This window comes from Takifugu rubripes, chromosome 11, assembly GCF_901000725.2.
Source record: "Takifugu rubripes chromosome 11, fTakRub1.2, whole genome shotgun sequence".
Taxonomy (NCBI): domain Eukaryota; kingdom Metazoa; phylum Chordata; class Actinopteri; order Tetraodontiformes; family Tetraodontidae; genus Takifugu; species Takifugu rubripes.
This window is the reverse complement of record NC_042295.1, coordinates 14376925-14396693: the sequence shown is the minus strand read 5'-3', so window position 1 is coordinate 14396693 and position 19769 is coordinate 14376925. Positions and strand designations below refer to the sequence as shown.

At 42.3% G+C, this 19769-nt stretch overlaps 2 protein-coding genes across 2 annotated transcripts; one reads left to right on the top strand and one right to left on the bottom strand.

The window, feature by feature from the left end:
- Positions 1 to 1176: 1176 nt before the first annotated feature.
- sae1 (SUMO1 activating enzyme subunit 1) lies at positions 1177 to 8106 on the bottom strand. Its single transcript, XM_003968699.3, has 9 exons — positions 7887 to 8106; positions 7264 to 7375; positions 6672 to 6845; positions 5279 to 5424; positions 4868 to 4964; positions 4648 to 4753; positions 2512 to 2656; positions 2086 to 2155; positions 1177 to 1381 (listed from the first exon to the last, which is right to left on the bottom strand). The coding sequence occupies exons 1-9, from the start codon at positions 7976 to 7978 to the stop codon at positions 1292 to 1294; spliced, it is 1032 nt and encodes a 343-aa protein (XP_003968748.1). The 5' UTR covers positions 7979 to 8106; the 3' UTR covers positions 1177 to 1291.
- Positions 8107 to 8593: 487 nt separating this feature from the next.
- Positions 8594 to 19581, top strand: zc3h4 (zinc finger CCCH-type containing 4). Its single transcript, XM_011608712.2, has 14 exons — positions 8594 to 8916; positions 12064 to 12364; positions 12449 to 12556; positions 12661 to 12865; positions 13019 to 13161; positions 13357 to 13453; positions 13562 to 13698; positions 13905 to 14021; positions 14112 to 14223; positions 14607 to 14716; positions 14805 to 15313; positions 15458 to 15759; positions 15858 to 16106; positions 16188 to 19581. Exons 1-14 carry the CDS (start codon positions 8837 to 8839, stop codon positions 17855 to 17857), a joined length of 4140 nt encoding a protein of 1379 aa, XP_011607014.2. The 5' UTR covers positions 8594 to 8836; the 3' UTR covers positions 17858 to 19581.
- Positions 19582 to 19769: the final 188 nt, after the last annotated feature.

The following is a 19769-nucleotide window of genomic DNA, read 5'->3' as shown; positions in this document are numbered from 1 at the left end:
TAACGTTGAATAAATCCACTACAAATATTTAAGGAACAGTGGAGACGAGCAGTTATTGAGCTGGTAAAAGCGTTATTTTAGGGTCAAGTAGCGTCGCTTTGGTCGGTTATCTAACATGCTGGGAGGTTCCATCTGCACCACTAGTTAGTTCAGTTTGTTCGGTTAATAAAGCCACTCCATTCCATCACTTTATTTTTGGTTTAATTCTTTCAACTTTGCTGTTTCCTGCAGCTGCAATATTTATGCATGTCAAGACTTCAAACCCACACACACACACTCACACACACACACGAGAGCACAGTGAGGCAGCAGACAGTTGTCTGTTACTGAGTCAACAAGCAGTGTCAGACTAGATTTAGCCCTGGTAGCGCTCTGCAGACGGAGCCAATCATACGGCCCTAAAACAAGACCACACAGCTGATTGGCTGTGACGACAAGCACTTGGTGTTTGCTACTGAAGTGGAGCGGAGCGAGAGTGACCACAGCAGGGGCGATGCATGAGTTCATTGTTCGGGGGGAGGAGAGCTGTGACAATGAGAGGAAGGAAGAGCAGAGAATTTGAAAGTAAAACTTCCAGAATGGGTAAAAAGAGTCCTCAAGCACCTCAACTGAGCAGAGGTTTGTGCTGGAAATGAGTTCAAGTTTAATTACACAGGCATAATAAGCTTAAAGGGACATTCCTCATTAATCTTCTTTCTTAATGAGAAAAGAGCAACTCATCCCGTGCAACCTAATCTCTGCACTTGTTTTGGTCTTCTGTGGTGGGGTGGGGGTGGGGGTGGGGGTGCCAGTACTGCCCCTTGCAGGCATATACCCCAGCCAGGGGTAGGTTACCAGGCACACAACTGAAAAGACAGGATCAGTTCTCCAGCACACATGATGCGCATGTGGCAACAAAAACCCTGGAGAGGAGGTCAAACACAAGGCCGTTCCTCCCGTTCTCCACTTCCACAGCTGAGTCTTTGGCCGGTGGGGGATGACAGAGAACATTTCAGTTTCTCTTGAAGCTCATTTGGATGTCTGCTGGGTGGGGCGGACATCCAAATAAGCTTCAATCATTGTGAGAGCTGTAGCATCACTCTAAACCACTGTTGAGTTTCACGAGCCAGATTCAGTAACAGACCTTTAATCGGTCAGACACAAGCGCCCCCCCCCCACCCCACAAACACAGACAGGTTGTTGTATTGAAAGTTTTATTGGGAAATGTAAAAGAAAGTCTGCACAATGAACTTAAAATCGATTTGGAAAACAGTGGAACAACAGATCCACCTGAATGTTAATGAGCAGTTTTCTAGGGCCCAAAATAGTCGACCACACCATTGCCTGTACGCCCGTCAAAAAAGAAGAAGTTCCGATGGGGAGGGTCTCGTTGGGAAAGGGCCTGTGGAAGGACGAAGATGCTGTTAATCAGGATTACATTAACACGCCGTCTCTAACAAACGCCACAGTATCGGATTTATCGATATCCATCCCATCACACGTCTCAGCGCTGGAGTTCAACTTTCTGGCCGTGAGTGAAAGCTGTCAGTTCCCCCCCCCCCCCCCACCCACAAGACTCCACTGAAGCAGTTGCAGCACATTTCATCAGCATCATCATCATCATCAACAGAGGGAAAGCAGGTCAGCTGCTGCTAACATTTGAACCTCCAGCCCCCCCACCGCACTCTCTCTGTGCTGCCGTTTACCTTAGCCCGAGGTCATGAGGCACACGGATCAGAAAAAAAGTAAAGTGTAATCTTTGAGTATGGTGAGGATACAGGCGATTCCAGGTAATACAGTTCAAACAGTAACTAATTACACTGTTTTGCAATATGGGTGCCGTGCTTTTATCCTTATACCCTTTTCATTTGCATAATATTAAGCAAGGCACCCATTAATAGCACCTCTGAGTTAAAAATAGCTGAGAAACTTGATCTGCTTTATCTATGAGACAAGCATTTGTAAAGATGATACAGAAAGCAAATGACAGGGCGCCGATATCACGAACATTTACGGCGCGGGTCTGGAACTTACGGTAATTTTAACATCGGAATTTGTCTGTAATGACAGAAAGTCTAAGGTGCATCTTTGTGTTTTCTTGTTTACCTTGACAACCTCCTGTCCCAGAACGCCTCCCACAACAGCACATACTGGAGACATCTCCGAGAAGCAGTAACTGAGGAAGAAACATGAACCTCTCACTAGACTGAAAGAGTGACGTTAAATTAAAATTACCGATGCCTTACAAAAATTGAGATTGCTACTTTTATATAGACACGTGGGTAACAATATTATAGTGTCTAAACTTTCTAAAAAGAACAAAAGTTACTAATTTATCCATGGTGGATGGCTACAGATGTTCACAGGACCTTTGATTTCTCCTATTTCCTGTTTAGAAATGGCTGCTTTGCACCGTGTGTAGGTGGGTGCTTGTGGCTGTGAACTCTGACCTTCAGTGCTGTACGTGATAAAATCTTTATCCAATATCTCAAGAGTAAAATTAGCAACACAAGGCGTGAAGACGGATTATACCTCGCGAATTCCTCTTGCAGAAGGTCAGTGCTGACTTCTAGAGCCCCGAAGACGTCGTCTCGGATCTGGATCAAGAGTTTACTGTCCTCAGCAAAGGTTTGGGGGTCTGGGTCCCGACCTTTGTCTGTACGAAACTTCAACAGAACTGTGAAGATCAAAACAGAAAGGTGAGGGGTGAGGGGGTAGAAACGGACAACTTTCAAAATGAATTGTGACTTCACGGAACAACCAGACTTCTGTTACTACACCCATCAGAAAAATCAGACCCCCATTGCACCATCAGCCACTGAACTTCACCGGGCCTACACTTCCACTCATCAAAAAAAGAACGCACCCATACAGAAACCCGTGCAATCAAAGAGCGCATCATCTGTCTCCATCCGCACCACATGGTCACGCCATCAACACTTTGCCCCCACATTTCCTGTTCGTCCATAAACTCAAACCACATGAGGAAATCAAACCACCCCGCAACGATTTCCACGGCTGCAGTGCACTCGACTATTGTGGTGATGAGTCAGTTTCATACTGCGGCCCTGCCCTTTATCACTCAAACTTTGAAGGGTGTTGAAGATGGGCACAAACGGCATCACAGGAAATGAAACAGAATTTCATAAGAAAACCTAAAAATATAAAACAGAGGTGTTATCTCAAATCAAGTCTAGTGATGACACAAATTTGACTATATGGGTTAACGCGGGTGGAAAATATAAATACAAATACATTTTCTGGGATGTGTGAAGGTTTTTTCCCCCCAATAACTAATAAATAATAAAAGTGGCAGATTCTCCAAATAGATCAGAGAAAATACTGCAGAACAAACGCACGCCAATGGTGACACCGTTCCTGGTGAGATAGGAAGCTGTGCAGGATTGTAACAGCGGAAGAGCTACTTCCTCATCTTCACCCAAAACAACAAACCACTGGCTCCAACCATAGACACAAACAAGATGAAATAACGCAGCCCTTTCGCACACACACACACATATATATGTATATATATATATACACACATATACATATATATACACATATACATATATACACATACATATTCATATATATACATACACACACACACACACATATATACATACACACACACACACACACACACATATATATATATATATATATATATATACACACACATATACACACACACACACACACACACACACATATATACACATATATATTAAACGAAACGGGAGTGGGTTCACCCACAAAAGGTCACGTCCTCTCAGACCCAAAATTAGCCGCCCATGTTTAGATTCGTAGAATTGTTGTTGTTAAGGTCTGTTTGGCATGTAGATTCAAATATTACTGACTATTTTCAGCTTTTCTTAAAAATCCATTTTAAATGAATATTTTAAACTTAAATTCTGGCGTCAGGAACTTCTTCTAACTGCAATTCCAGTTCATCACCACTTTTAATGTATCATGATATTTTTCTCCCATAAAATGTGAAGGAAACAAAGGTCTGAAATTTTAAACTGATTTTATTTTAGTATTTATTTGGTATCTAATGTGCATTTAGGATGTTTACAAATGCCCAGCTGATGAGGCGTGCATTTCTTCTTTCTTTTTTTATTACATTCAGTTTTTTTTGCCTGTTCTGCCAAAGAGTGAAAAAAAAGATATTTTGAGACAGAAAATAGATTTTCGGGGTCTACAACAGATATGGTTATTTCCTGTTGTTCCTGCTGTAAAGCGGCGTAGGTGCAGGGCTGTTCTCTATTCTACGTTCAATGCACATGACTGGTCATGGACGACCTGTGATGGAAACTATGGTGTAGCGTGCGCTTTACGTGGATGTTCCCTAAAGCTCATACGAAATTATTCAGGTGCAACGTTAAAAAAAACAAAAAAAAACAAGTTGGTGATATTTTTAAAAGCAAAATTGATGCCAGTGTTTATTTTTCTGGTGAAAATCTTTGATGATTAGTCAAGCTCCTGCTAATTCGGGTCACTTTTGACCACACTACTCCATAAGCAACGATCACAACTAAATTAAAACTGTGTCGTTTGCATTTCACGTGCGTTTCAGTTTCCTATTTCTAAACCTTTTTAGACCTTTGTTGCATTTGCTCATTTTTCCATGACAGAAATTCTATTCTAGGATATTTTAATTACCGTGTAGCATGAAGTAGTCCGCCGGCGTCTTCTTGAGACGGGCTTTGGCTTTTTCACTTGTCCAGTCGACCCCCAGAGCCTCCTTCAGAGTGCAGAAGCTGGTTGTCTAATACGAATGATATTAATACTCGTTAGCAATTGAGAACTAAACTAGTTTATTCAACCACTATGAATATAAGTACTTTCATTCATTTAGTTTGAGATGTGACACGTCAGCCACCTTTTTCACCACGATGGTCTCATTGATGTCCACCTTGACTTTCTTTGCTTCAGGACCGCCAGAATTTCCGGTTGGTTTGACTAATTTCGGTTTTTCCCTGTAATACAATTAAAAAAATGACATGAAATATTCAGCAAATGTATCCACAGCAGTTGACGTACCGGTACTTATTTTTAATTTTTATTTTTCTCCACAGATATGTGCTAGATACTTAGAAGATTAAAAATCTTTGCCCAAAGTGTATCCTGAAGTTACTGTGCAAGAATCAGATCCATCTAATTAACGACAAGTGACTTAAAATTGTTTCAGTTCAATGCAGTTTACATAAAGTAACACTATAATAACTTTTACTCCTTTTTTATAAACGGTATTCATGCTTAAAACTCACCATAAACAGTTGCTTACACTTACTCAATGTACTTGTGCTCCTGTCCTAGGTTGCAGAACATGTAACCGTAGTAACCATAGACATCACCGCAGAAGACTTTAATATTGTGCTGAGAGCAGAGCCGGTCAATCCGCACCATCAGGTCTTTGGAGCAACCTGTCAGACAAACCTGTGGGTTTAAAACCCAGCATGATACAGGAGAACCTGTTAAGAACGACCGTTCTTTCAAAAACAAGGATACAGACATTGTGAATTTAGACGCGTTGGTTATAATCCAATGTTAAAGACAAAAACACGGCTGATTACTTAGCGCATCCCTGGATCACAGACCTGTGGCCGGTTTTATTGGTAATATTGTCGCCGTGCTGCTATGAACGGTTGATTTCTGAATGATTTAAGGTCACAAACTCACTGACCATGAATCGTAAAAGAAAATATTTTCCAAAACTTACACATTTTCGGTGGTAGCTACAGTTGCATATTATGACAGATCGACTCCTGATGAGCATAAAGTAAATAAGCAAAAACAAGGGTGGGCTGATGTAAGAAAGCAGACAAATGAATGGTATCTTTATCCTGCAGAGCCATTACAGCACACCCAAAACACCCTTACTGATAAAACTACGTTTCTGATACATGCAGTCAAAACAACAGGCTCGAGAACCCATTTTCTCAAACTGGACGTGTATTTGTGCTACTTAGTATACTGGTAATCAGGTGGGAAAATAGAACATTGACTCTTCCACTGAATCAATGACAGTTTAATATAAAAATAGAAACACAGAAACAGCCAATGGACTAACGCATGGGAGAACATTACTAGAGGCCAATTTATCATTGGAATAATTTTTTAACACTGCCCAGCCTTTTTTTCCCCAACAGCTGATGTCATCAGCCATGTCTCTCTGCTAATGTATACCCTGTCCTACTTCTGCCCCCATATAACCCTCTTCCTCCTGACCTTCTCTTTATACCGTCTGAGTGAGGAAGAATGTGGAAGATCCAGCTGTAACAAGATGGGGGAGACAGGAAGACTTATTCTTCCTGTGTGCTCAGCCTTCTAACCTGCACAGCATTAGGTAAAACCAAGTCTATGTCTAGACAGATAGATACCAGGACAAAGTAACATATAGATATATGGAAATAGATAAAAGTAATAAATGTGGAAAAACCTTAATAGATCTACTGTAGACAAGTAGGCTGGTTGTTTTTGAGAGCAGTCAGACGTAGGTAAATTTGGTATGTGTGCATATGTCACTAGTGCAGGGCCGCCATAACTTGGTGCAGATGTTTCAGTCTTGCGGCCCAGTTGGACTGAGGCAGCGTTCGTCCATGACATTGGTTAGTAGCAACACCTAGTGGCCAGACTAAGAAATGCAAGAGGGGACGCTTTAGTCATTTCCATTTCGTACTGACCGCTTCAAATTCTAGAAAAAAGTCATCCGATTTCTCCTCAATTCTGTCGGAGTCAGCGTGGACCTTCACCATGGGGTTGAGGTTCTGGGCCCGCTCCAGAGAGGCCTGAGCACGATTTTTACCCTGAGCTGTTACTGGAACCAGGAACTGAGCGCGACACGACTCCTCAGACACCTGGCAGACACACATTGAAGCAGTATTGTACATATTAAGAGCTTCTTTGAACACAAACAAGAAACTTGCAGTACAGAATTGTTTCACACACTGGTGCGAATTTACATAGCTTGAAAACTCAGCTTCCAATCTGGAACTGTACTGAGGAAGAACAAAATGTTATACAAATACAATAAGGAAACGGTTATAACGACATGTGGAAATAGTGGAATAATAAACCACAGACACAGGAGACACATAATAATCAAGGACAGCAGGACTCCTGTAAGGTTCAAGTACTGTATTAACCAAGCACTTGATTCCACTATGGCCAGGATGACGTAGAAACTATAAATCTAGTGGATATCCACAGTCCGACAATATGCAGGACAAAAAAATTGTTTGTGTAGTATATTAACAAGCATTTTTTGTGTAGTACCTGTTCGTGGTCTAGCAAAGTAAGTTCTTTAACACCAGCTAGGATTAAATTTTTGGCAACTTCTGCTCCAAGACCACCCAAGCCTGCAAGGAGGACGCGGGAACCACGCAACCTTAAGGACAGAAGGCATAGAATGCAAAACACATGTCATGAAAATGTTATTTGTTTGCACATTTATTTTTGTGTTAAATGTGATGTCTATTAAAGCATAGATGTGAGAAAGCATTTCACGTCCAGCAAACGGAGAACAATAACAACAATAAATTAAAAACAAGTTTATTTAAATGAACATTAACGAAGTTTTAGAATCGAATCTGCAGGGCAATACGACTTCCACAATTCAAGGAATCCCACTGTGAAAGACGACTTCCTCAACTTCAGTACTAGCACCATCTTGGACAACAATTGCATCGAGACAATGCCTCCATGCACAAATACATAAACTAGCCTCGGTTTTCTCACGAACAATCGACCAATATTGCCATGTTCAACAAGAAACACACTTTGCAAACTTTTGCAGTTTCTACAAACGCATTCGATACCCAACAACACCATCAAAATCACTTCTGGGTGAAGCTACCGTCTGCAAATGTTCAGCTGGAGCGCAAATCAAGCTAACAAACCTCTTTTGTGCATCGAGCCCCCACAGACGGATCTGTCTGTCATACTGGGCTGCCTCCTCCTCGCTAATAAACGGGTCCTCCATTTCGATCATATCGATTGTTGGAATTTGCAATTTAGACTGAAATTACGTCCTAAATCAGCCCTTAATTCACACGAACCGTATGTCGCTACAAGTGACACGAAGATCGCGCTCCAGTCGCAGGTTGATGACGTTCTTGCGAACCACTCTTGAGATTCTTGTTTTCATTTTACATTTTAATTAATTATGCATTGTGAATATACATATTTTTCTGATTGTACCCCACGATTAATTCTGGTTTGTGCTGCTAAAAATAATAATAACATCTATTATTATTATTAGTAGTAGTAGTCGTAGTAATAGTAGTAGTATCATTAATATCTTTTTATTTTTCCGGTTTTTCCCTTCAGGGGTCTTCTGAATCCTTTTCTCTCACACCAACTACCTTCATCCTGGTCAAGAGAACCTCAGCATCTTCGTACCATACATTCTGTTCACAAATGCTCACTTCTGCCCTTAGTCTAGCTTCAACTACCTTTCCCCATAACTTCAGTCTTCAGGCTTTCTGTGAGCGCTGTCACCCTGCGAGTCAAACTCGGGGGGATGTTTGCACCTTTTCCTGTTCGGCTATTTCCGCGACCCACGTCGACGTAGGTGATGACGTCAGACGTTAACAGACCGCCCCCTTCTCTTAGGAGAAGACGGTCGGCCATTTTATGCTTTTCAGTCGTCATTTCGCTTCAGTAGGACGGAGAATACCAGGATTCACTTTCATCAATTTCTCTTACAACTGTAATGGAGAATTGCCTACTATGAACAGAATATCTTCCTAAATCCAATCAATTAGATCCTAGTGAAGTGGCGCATAATCCTGTAGATTCCAGTGCCGTTGTAATTTTTTGCACCTCAATGTAGCTAACGATAGAGGAAATGGCTGTGGAAAGCATGACTGTCCATCCAAACTCCCCAACTACCAACCACGAACACAACAGTCTCCTGACTGACGAAAGGTCGAGTAATTCTACAGTCATATTTAAGTGAAAGTATTGACTTGTCCTGTGCTTTTATACAAAGGCCCAGGGTTTGTTTTTCTTTTTCTGTCAGAAGGATAAAACGCCTTTTCTGGGAAACCATTACAGAGGTAAAGAAACGCCATGTTGACAGAGCAGCGCCAACTGGGAGGCCATATACCACATGGAGTTACCTTCTTCCCTTAAATTTATTACGTTATCACAATCAGCGATTAATCGACTAATGTAATTTGTCTGAAGAAAGACGAAGTCGAAACATCGGGTCAATCATACATTTTTTTCGGCCATTCTAGAATCTTAAATTGTTATAAAAATAGATTATTTTCCCTTTTGTAGAGGACAACTAACTAATTTGTTAATTCACTTGTGTGGGTATGATTACTATTGTTATGCCTTTGGCGTAAAATAGAAGCAAATTTATGTGCTAATGTTGGGCCTTACTTATGGCTAAGTTAGCAACATTAGCTCCTCGTCCAAAATGCTATTGGCAACGAAAGGCTAAGCTAATGCTTGTCCTGAATAATTTTCTTTAAATCGTGGTTTCCGATCGCTCCTTTATCCAAGTAGACGTGTCGTTAGGTGATGGGGTTAGATATCGTGAAAGTTTCATGTGTATTTCTAAGTATTCGGTAAGAGTTTTTTCGGAATCATTTGTTCTATACGCGTAAACGTGTCGCCTGCGCACATCGATTTGATCTACGCACTTAACAATTGTGCTCGAGTCATCCAAAATTGTCAACCAAAGCTCATTTTTTTGACCCAATACGTTCGCAACCAATGCGCTTAAATCGTCTAATGTGTTTTGCAATGACCGACACAAATTATATTTAATGGTAGCCAACCTACTAAGTGACGATAGACAAATTATTTTAAGTGTTTCCCCTTTATTATTGTTTGATATATTTATTCACTGTCATGCCCACACGGAACCGTCCTAATCATCCACGAAAGTCCAAAATGTTTAAAAACGTATGCAAAGCATCCAAGAAGAGTTTCCAGTCAAACACAAAGGTCCCTTTTTTCACCACCCATAGTTGGCAAATTAACTTATCCAGTTGGGCCCCTTCCAAGCCCCCCAGACCCCACTGTTGTCCCTTAGAGGTTAAGGGAATATCTTTCAATGTTTGAATGAAAAATTGGGAAGAAAACCAGTCGCAGTGAGTATCCCCCACTTTAATGATGCCCCAATTAAATAATATTTGCCTCAATACATGACATCTCTTGATTAGCTCGAAATGGACAAGAATAATGTTCACAATTAAACATTCAAAACCTCTTTATAGAAGTTTTACTAGAAGTAGCAATAATGTGAGCAACTGGTGTTATACGTTGAAGCTTATTGGGGATTGTTTTCATGATTTCTGGACACATGTTCGTTGAATTAGTTGGTTTGTAGCGTAGCAGTAGTCCGATAGTGTTAAAATGCGGATTGCCTTGGTGTAGTTTTCCCTCCAAATTGGTTTATCCTTTTCAGATGGTGATGATATTTTAGCAAGATTTATTTTATTTTTTTTTGCCCATATTGAAACCTTGCAAGGCCTTTTACAGCCTGGCTCTTGTGAAATGGTAGTTTTCTTGTCACAGGTGTGTGCAGGAGTCTGTTTGAAAATCTTGCCAAAGCAGAGGGTAATTGACTCCGCTGATGAGATAATATTTGAATTTATAGCCCAACGATAGTGCAAGAGCGGAGAGGTCTAGACGGGCAAGGAGTGTTTCAATGTTATGTGCGAGGTTAGTAAGTATCTGACGTGTCTGAGCCTTACTGAGATAATGGTTGCTGCATTATGCTCCTTTTATTCACACTTTAAAGAGCAGTTTGGTGAAATTGAGGGAAGAGGGCAAAAGAATATTTTTGGTTTACTGACTTTTGTGAAAGCATTTTATCCTGAGAAGAAACCTCTGTTCTCATGGTATAATCACAATATTGTAAAGGTCCAAGGCACTAGGTTATTAGACATTCTGATTTTTAACTTCAACGAGTCCACAGTTTTATGGGGCAGGGATTTGTAATTTGTAACGGCTTCGTTGTCATGGGACACACCTCTTACATTTTATTCTTGAGCTGTGTCAGATTGCCACAGAGTTCTGTCAAGTGTTGCTGGTGTACTACGGCCGTGTTGGGCACTGTAACTTAAAATTGAGCTTAAAACCAGTCTTGATACCCAGTTAACCTAGCTCTGATTTAAGAATAACAGTCTGGATTAGGGAGAAATTGTGAATCAGGTGTCTGTGAGGCTATTTGAATTAGAATCTTAGAGGAGCCTGAAAAACATGATCTATAAATTCAGATACAATTTATTTATCGCCACTAGCAAAATTAATGAATTTCTTTTAGTCCAATTCTGTCAGGAGTGGAAACAAAATTTTGTGGAAAAGTTTGAATTATCCCTAAAAATAAAACGGCTTCACCATAGATCATAAAAATGTATTATGTTAAATTATCTATTTATGCACGGCTCCATTTGGGCTCTAGGTTAGACATGCCACTGCAAATAATTAAGGAAACCTTCTGTTTCAACTCCACTTCTATGGCCACTTGGACCTTGATTTCCAAATGAATTGCAAAATATACTGAAAAGAGACTTTGTACCTCTGAAAAACGGTGCATTTATTTTTCTCTTTAATGACCAGTTGTTAGAATAGAATTGAGAACACTCAATCCTGCATATTTAAACTTGCCCCTTATTCTTGTCCATAACGTATGACGCCCGCTCTATTAGTGCACAGATATTTGCACTGCTCACGATGTTCAATTTCCTGTCCTGGCAGATCAGCACATGGACCTTACATCGTTAACCCCCATCCCCGTACATTGACGTTCAGGGCGGTAACTTGGTGCTTGACAATGTTCACAAACTATTTAAAGCATGAAGAAGAACAACAGCTGTCGGCATGATTGTATGCATCGCTGAACAAATAACACAGATGTAATTATCTTGAAATTAATAGGAATTATGCAAAAGGCAGCTGTTATATTTAGGCTTCTGTTGAATATCTAGTGTTTATCTTTCTGACAGACTTATGGGTTGAAAATACATATACCTGGGTTGTTATCGTCAAAAAAGTATCATTCTCAATTGCACACAAAATTAAAAGTAATTTTTCCAAACTGCTTTGTGCATGCAGGCAGGCGGATGAAGAACTGGAGGAGGGTGAACTGGAAGATGATGGGGGAGAAGTGGCGGAAGTGGAGATTGGTGAAGGCATTTCCACCACATTAAGAGGTGGTGACGGGGGTGATGAAGCAGGAGGAGGAGGAGAAGCAGGAGAGGGAGCTGGGGAGAGGCCTCGGCGAAGTAAGGAACGCCACGGAAGCAGCGAAACGGACGAGGAGAGATCACACCGTCGCAAAAGGAAGAGAAAGAAAGAAAAAGAGCGAGAAAGAGAGAAAAGAAGGGCCAAGAAGAAACGTAGATCCAAACACAAAGTAAGATCAATAGTGTAAAAGTTTCTATTTGCATCAGTCTCCCCCATATTTCTGTTTTTCTAAAGAAATATTTCTTTCTTCCAGCGTCACCCATCCTCTGATGATGACTTCTCAGACTTCAGCGATGATTCTGACTACAGTCCTAGCGAGAAGAGAAAATACAGAGAATATAGTCCACAGTACTCGTCTGCTGTAAGTCTGAAGAAACAATGCATTTGTGATAACTTGTGAATTTGTCACAATAATGTGCCAAAACTGTGAAATTAACCTCATCTATTAAATTTCCCTCATCCTAGTCCCATGGGTGCTATAGTGGTGCAAAGAAAGGCAGCTACATGAAGATGGACAAGAAGACTTATGGAGGTTATGATGATTATGAAGAAGACAACTATGAGGCTGAGGAAGATGAGGAGATGGTAGACGAGGACTACGATGACTTCGCCAAAGAGCTTAACCAGTATCGCAAGGCCAAAGAGGGAGGACATCCTCGTGGTGGCCGAGGTAGGTTAATTGGTTTTCATTTAAATTTGATGAATTACAAAAAGTAATTACAATTTTATTATGTTTTTAATTAGAAAACAAAAAAACATTGGCTTAAAGTGTGTTATAGGACTCTACCAAATCCAACCTTCCTTTCTCTTTGTTTGATCACAGGAATGAGAGGTCGTATGAAGGGCCAGAGAGGCCGTGGAGGAATGAGAGGAGGGAGGAGGGGAAAAGGCAGAGGAAGAGGTTGTCGAATCGGAGGAGGAAAGATGGGAGATGATGACGGGGACGGTTATGTAGATGAGATGGAGGTGAGGGTTGTACTAAAACTTTTACGTAATGAAGACAATTTAAAATGCCTTATTTATCCTTGAAACTAACTATTGTTTTCATTTCTAAACTCTACTCAAGGGTTTTAAAACTATGTTAAGCAGCTCTAAAACTAGCAGTAAATGTCATGTATAAGGAGGGTGACACTAAATGAAAACTCATATTTGTCTATACAGTATGGAGATGATGACTATGACAACATGGGGGACGATGATTATGATGACTTCTCAAAAGAACTCAATCAGTACAAGAAGTCTAAAGACAGAGGTAGAGGTAAGGAAATTTATGGTTTAACAAAGCATGTTGGGTACGCATTACTTCACACTATTTTACAAGAGTTTTGACCACTTTCATAACAAAAGATATACATTTATTTTACAGGAGGAAAAGGCGGACGCGGGCGAGGCAGAGGTAAAGGAGGACGTGGCATGATGAGAGGAGGAAGGGGTCGAAACCGAGGAAGAGGAAGAATGGACATGGGAATGGATGATGATCACAACGCTGATATGGACAATGGGGTAAACTTAATCTTTAAATCAATTAAACAAATCTTATAGTGTACACATACAAGTAAGCGCACGTTGTAATGCTGACATCAACATGGATATTTCATAGAACTGTCCTGTGAAAAATCTGACATTATACGCCAGAGTTATTATCTTTTCTGTAATGCTCTAAACACTCTCTCTCCTGTGGATCCGTCGCTTTGTTACACATTTGTTAGGATGGAGGTGGAGGAGGTGATGGACCAGGTCATGGACGAAGGAATCAGAACGACAAGCACCAGGATAAGAAAGGAAAGGCCATTTGCAAATACTACATTGAAGGGAGATGCACCTGGGTAAGACACCCCGAGTATTTGATTTGCTTTCACAACAGACTTAGACATAGAATTTATTCTAAATGTCATTATGTCCCTTTCTGAAACCAGGGAGACCACTGCAACTTCAGCCATGATGTTGATCTGCCTAAAAAGAAAGAGCTCTGCAAGTTTTACATCACTGGCTTTTGTGCCCGAGCTGACCACTGCCCCTACATGCATGATATCCTTAACTAGTGATTTCACAAGCCATTGAAACTTGGTAACAGGTTATCTCTGAAGTGTAAATGTTGATCTCTTTCTAAATAGATGAAATTCAGGGTTGAGAATAATTATTGCAATTGTATTTCTGGAGCCATCGTAGGTTTGCAGTAAGTCCCCCATAAATATGTAGATATTTTAGTAACTGGCGTCCGAATGTCCGATATATTTTTATCATTAAATAATACAAACACAGCAATTATCTTGTTATACTATTTAAATGCCTGTCTGTTTATATTGTGTTTTATCCCTTAAGAATATAAAATTAAACATGTGATACACTGGACCTTAGACATGTTAAACTTCTATCTTCACCAGAATGTTTCTCCTTAATTCAAACGCTACGTGAATTTCCCTGTAAGCTGTTCCACACCACAGGGAACTGTGTCAACAACGATGAATGCATGTTCTCTCACGAAGCCCTCAACGATGACACCAAGGAGCTGCTTAACAAGGTGTGATGGCCATTTAGACAACGTGCATCTTTAAAATGGTTAACGTGCGCTGCTCTTTAACACGTGTGTGGAACCACCTGTCTTGAAGATGTTGGCAGAAGATGCAGAGGCTGGAGCAGAGGATGAGAAGGAGGTAGAGGAGCTAAAGAAGCAAGGCATCAACCCTCTCCCGAAACCACCTCCTGGAGTTGGTCTCCTCCCAACCCCTCCTCGACCCATCCCTGTCGAAGCTACTACCGCACCTGGAGATTTTGGCGGGCCTGGAGCAAATGATTTTGGGAGTGGTCCTGGTCCTAACCAGTGCCCCATGCCTAACAAAGGCCCACTAGGTCCAGGACCTGTTCCTGGGCCACCTCCTTGTGGAGGTTTCCCTGGTCCCATTCCTGGTCCAGGCCCTTGCCCTGGTCCTGGCCCGGGCCCTGGCCCTGAAGGAAATCCTTTTCAGGGTCCGCCACCAAATACCGGTGGTCCACCCCCACACATGGGCCCCCCACCACCAATGGGAGGTGGAGGTGGTGGTGGAGGAAAGAAAATTCCTTCATTATTTGAGATTAAAGTTCAGCCGACCGGGCAGCTGGCTCAGAAACTGGCAGTAAGGTAAGACCGAAGTACAACTGAGAGTTGGATCTTTTCAAATGTAGATTACAATTTTTTAGGATTATATGAAAGATGTGTCTTAATTTTTTCCACCTGTGGTTTTGTCCTATTTTCTACATTTTCCTGCTTTTCCTGCCTTCACAGAGGCCAAACTCCCAGTACTAACCAGGGTCAGACTACAGCTACAGGACCTCAAGGAGCTCCTGGTGAGGGTCCACCGACTCATTTCCCCACCCCACCAGGAGTAATGTCTCCTGACATGCAGAATGCGAGTTTGAACCAGCCCCCCTGTCCTGGTGGTCCACCAATGATGGGTAACTTTGGGCCTGGAGATGGCCCTCCACATCCTGGTATTGGGCCTCCAGGTCCACCGAGTGAAGGAAATTTCTTCAACAACTTCTTCAAACAACAGGACGATATGAAGATGGATGGAGTGGTGCAAGAGGGTGAGGGTGAATGCTACTTATGATAATCCAGTAAATAAAACCACCTTGTATCTTATTCATCTTATAAACTAACACACCTGGGTTCTGTTCCCCCTCAGGCGATGGCTACCATGGGTTTGCTGGGATGGACGAGAGGGAAGGGTCTGGGCTCTTTGGTCATCAAGCAGATGGACAAGAAAGTTCTGCTAATGGATCATCAGCCAGTCAGGGAGGAATTTCTGTTCCGGACTTTTTGCCCCCAGCGCAACGCGTTCTGTTTATGAGGATTCAACAAAAGCAGCAGGAAGAGGAGGAAAGAGCACGTAGGATCGCTGAGGGCGGAACAGAGAAGATTAAAGAGACGGAAGGTACCGACAGCTTTTACTCCACAATTTAATTTAATTGGCCAATTTTAAAATCTTCAACCCAACCTGTTCATTCTTTTCTAGGAGATTCTGGAAATTGGTATTCCAGTGAAGATGAGGATGGTGGCGGTAGTGTGACTTCCATCTTAAAGACACTTCGTCAGCAGACCCAGGTTCCTCACAAACCTGACGGACCCCCAAGCGACCCCAGACTTCAGAAAGCCCCTCCTGTTCTAACTCGGCCGGCAGATCCTCGCTTAGCTCGAGACCCACGCCTGGCGCGTGCTACAGAGTCCGCTCAAAACTCTGAGTCTGCCCACTCTGGGTCGGTGCCACCCCCATCTGGACCACCAGCAGACCCCAGGTTAGCGAGGCTAACTGCGGCTGCATCGAGTGGATCTACCTCGCTCTCACCTCCTGGGCCTAAACAGGAGCCACCTCTCGTCTACAAGCCTCCGCCGCTCACAGCACCAGCAGCAGAGGAGGAGGAGACGGAGCGGGTACTGCGTGAAAAGCCGGTGCCAATTCCTCTGGACCCCCTCATGGGTATGGCTCTGAGGGATCCTCGCTCACAGCTGCAGCAGTACAGCCACATCAAAAAGGATGTTGTCCTCCACATGCCAGCGTTCTGTAAAACCATCACCTGGTCACCTGAAGATCTTCTTCCACTCCCCATCCCCAAACAGGACTTCCTTCCACTTCCTCCAGGCGTCCCGCCTGCCTCGACCATTGATCCACGTCTGTCCCGTGCTCAACAGTCGCTCCACACTCCAGTTCCCCACTCCCAACCCCCGGCTGCACATCCTCCCGCGTCCTTGGATGCCCCTGCTCCATCTTCTTCCAACTCATCCCTCCCAGACTTTGAGTTGCTGTCACGTATCCTGAAGACTGTCAACTCCAGCCCATCTCAGACTCCGTCTCCTCCTCTTCCTACCCCCACGGTTCCTGTGTCAACACTGGGTTCGGCGCCTCCTCCTTTGCCAGCGGAAAAGCCCATTGACCCCCGAGTAGCCCGCAAAGACCCCCGTCTCCAGCCACAGAAGTCGGCACTGAAGCAGCCGTCAGAAGCTGCACCATTTGCTGCCTCCTCTACCTCATCGTCTACACCATCTAGCTCATCCTCTCCTTCCATCGCCCCTTATGACCCAAGACTTCTTTCATCGGGTGGGGCTGCGTGCAGTGTTAGTGCTGGATCACCAGGGGGCGCCAGCGTTCTAAGCAGCATAAGTTTATATGACCCTCGGACTAACAAACCAGGCAGCCCCTCGACTAGCAGTGGCTCCAACAACTCTCCCAATTCTACCAGCTCGGAATCCAAACCCAGTGACACAACAACAGGTAAACCCAAACACAAGGAGCCCCTCTTTGTTCGAAAGTCTGCGTTAGACCAGCCAGAAATGGAGAAAACTGGCGATCAAGGGACCGACCGCTATAACAGCTATAACAGGCCGCGGCCTAAACCTGCGCACTCTCCAAACTCAACAGTCCAGGGAGGAGCTGCCACAGCCGTCGGGGGTGCCGCTGGAGGCGCGGGTCCTGGGAGCGCTGCAGATCAGGGTCCTGCAGGTGTGCACAACCTACCTGTAACCTCTCTGTTTGGTGTGGCCAAGGTGTCCAAGCCTGGGGGGACCGGTAGCCCCTTTGGAGGCAACAGTCCTGTGCAGCCTGACCAGGCAGCCACAGAACAAGACAAAGCCTCACTGAAGGATGTTTTTAAGGGTTTTGACCCCACAGCTTCCCCCTTTTGCCAGTAAAACCCTGACTATTGACCATAAATCACACCATAAGATGTGATATTGGATTGTTTTAACATTTGCAGATTATGAACAGATGGAGAGACAAAGTGCACTGAGGCAGTTGCCCCCCCCCCCCCTTGAGAACATTTATGAACAAAATGATGTTACATCTTTGAAGACCTTTGGGTGATCAGAAGGGTTTAAAAGACAAACGTGTAGAGCTCTATTTTAAACAGATGTATAAATAAGTTTACTCTCATCTCAATGCTTAATATAAACCTATATTGACAGCGACAAACTTTCGGTTTATGAGACGTTTTAGCTTAACATATTTTTGCTATTTTCATTTTGCTCTCTTTTGAAGTTTGTTTCAGTTGTAATCTTGAAGTGTTGGTATTGCCTCTTGGGCACAGATAAAATTGGTTTTTTTTCAACACCATCTTGTTCATTTTCAGTGGTTTTGTACAGAAAGATGAGCATTGTTGTTGCTTTTTTTTTTTTTTTTTTTTTAAATACTGTCACCACCATCTGGACTACTGTTTTTGGTGTCTGTCATCTTTAACTGGTTTTTGTAAAAAAAAAAAAAAAAAAAAAGTACAGTGGAATCTTTGGTCATGTCATATTTCTCCTGAAACAAAGGCAATTATCTCTACGTATATATAATTTTCTATTCCTTTGCACTGTCGGTTTGTCCTTAAAGTTTTTAATGTCTAACTTTCCATAATGTTCCTTTCCAGTATTTATAGCCACCCTCCGCCAGTTCTTTCAGCATTGCTTTATGTTCCTTTCTCCCCATTCGACTGTTTTCATGCGTACATTAACATTTCCCCTATAGACGTCTGCAGTAATGGAGTCTGTAGTTATTTACCACTTCTATTTATATGTTAACCTTGCTGATCAAACGCCTCCATCTTCAGGCTTTGAAAGAGTCAGTACCCACATTTTTGGTGGTTCCATCTTAAAATGCGGAGTCAAGATTCAGTATCTAGCATTTAAATTTTCCTTTATAGCAGTCAAACATTTTGGGCAGCAGCCATTCGTGGACGAGGTGGTGTGATGGATACAAATATTCAACCTCACAACATCATTTAGGACCTAAAGCTTTAGTATTTGTTGAGAGTTTGACAATCTGAAACTTTATTTTGATCTAAAATGCATCCAGCTTAGCTGGATGTGGAATTCTCCAGCTTGTTGCAGCAAATTTCTAGATAAAATAAAATGTAAAAGTTCCTCCCACTGGACGTCATCATGAGGCATTTAACTCAAAGCAATTGTTAAAATTGTCCTTCAATGTAAAAATGTGGCTATTGCTGGACTGAAGTTTTGACTAATATGATTGTACAACAGCTGTCAGGACTGTTAATTTGTGTATAAATGTTAATTATTTTAATTTATTTTTTATAAACCTTTTGGCAAATATCCTTTCTCTTGAGATTTTTGAAATGAATTATTTTGTCACCTCGGCGGGACGTAGGCAGCCTCTGTGTGTCAAGAGAACTATTTTTTTATTTGATTTTTGTGTACAGCTCTCTTGACGCGTTGTGAGAAATCATGTGAGAAACCAGGGTTTCCATTAATAGGGAAACTCAAAGTTGACCTGTTCTGGCTTCATTCTTTTCTCGCTGTGTAGATCTGGCCAGCATCACATCTTGAGCAGAGTTGATTTTTCTAACTGTCCACTGTAGGTGAGGTTGTCAAAGTATTTAAATAAAGTTGATACGAGATCAGCCAGTTACCACGTTTCCTCTGAGTCTGCTGTGTGTTTGCAGGAACGCTGTTTTAGGTTCTCACTGGTGCTTCTGGAGATACGTCTGAGCACTCGGAACAGACTTATTTCCTGGGGTTTTTTTTGTTTTTTCTGTCATCGCATCCGCTTAATTCTCTGTTTGAAATCTGTTTTCAAACGACCTTTGACTCACATTTCACCCCC

What these genes read in the sequence shown, in the direction of transcription:
- sae1 (XM_003968699.3), bottom strand. Translation starts at nt 7,978, where the DNA reads ATGATCGAAATGGAGGACCCGTTTATTAGCGAGGAGGAGGCAGCCCAG. An exon ending in CTGCAAGAGGAATTCGCGAG is followed by an intron (nt 2,156 to 2,511) that starts GTATAATCCGTC and finishes TTTCTTCCTCAG; the next exon opens with TTACTGCTTCTCGGAGATGT. An exon ending in TGGGACAGGAGGTTGTCAAG is followed by an intron (nt 1,382 to 2,085) that starts GTAAACAAGAAA and finishes GTCCTTCCACAG; the next exon opens with GCCCTTTCCCAACGAGACCC.
- zc3h4 (XM_011608712.2), top strand. Translation starts at nt 8,837, where the DNA reads ATGGCTGTGGAAAGCATGACTGTCCATCCAAACTCCCCAACTACCAAC. An exon ending in GTTATGTAGATGAGATGGAG is followed by an intron (nt 13,162 to 13,356) that starts GTGAGGGTTGTA and finishes TTGTCTATACAG; the next exon opens with TATGGAGATGATGACTATGA. An exon ending in GTCTAAAGACAGAGGTAGAG is followed by an intron (nt 13,454 to 13,561) that starts GTAAGGAAATTT and finishes TTTATTTTACAG; the next exon opens with GAGGAAAAGGCGGACGCGGG.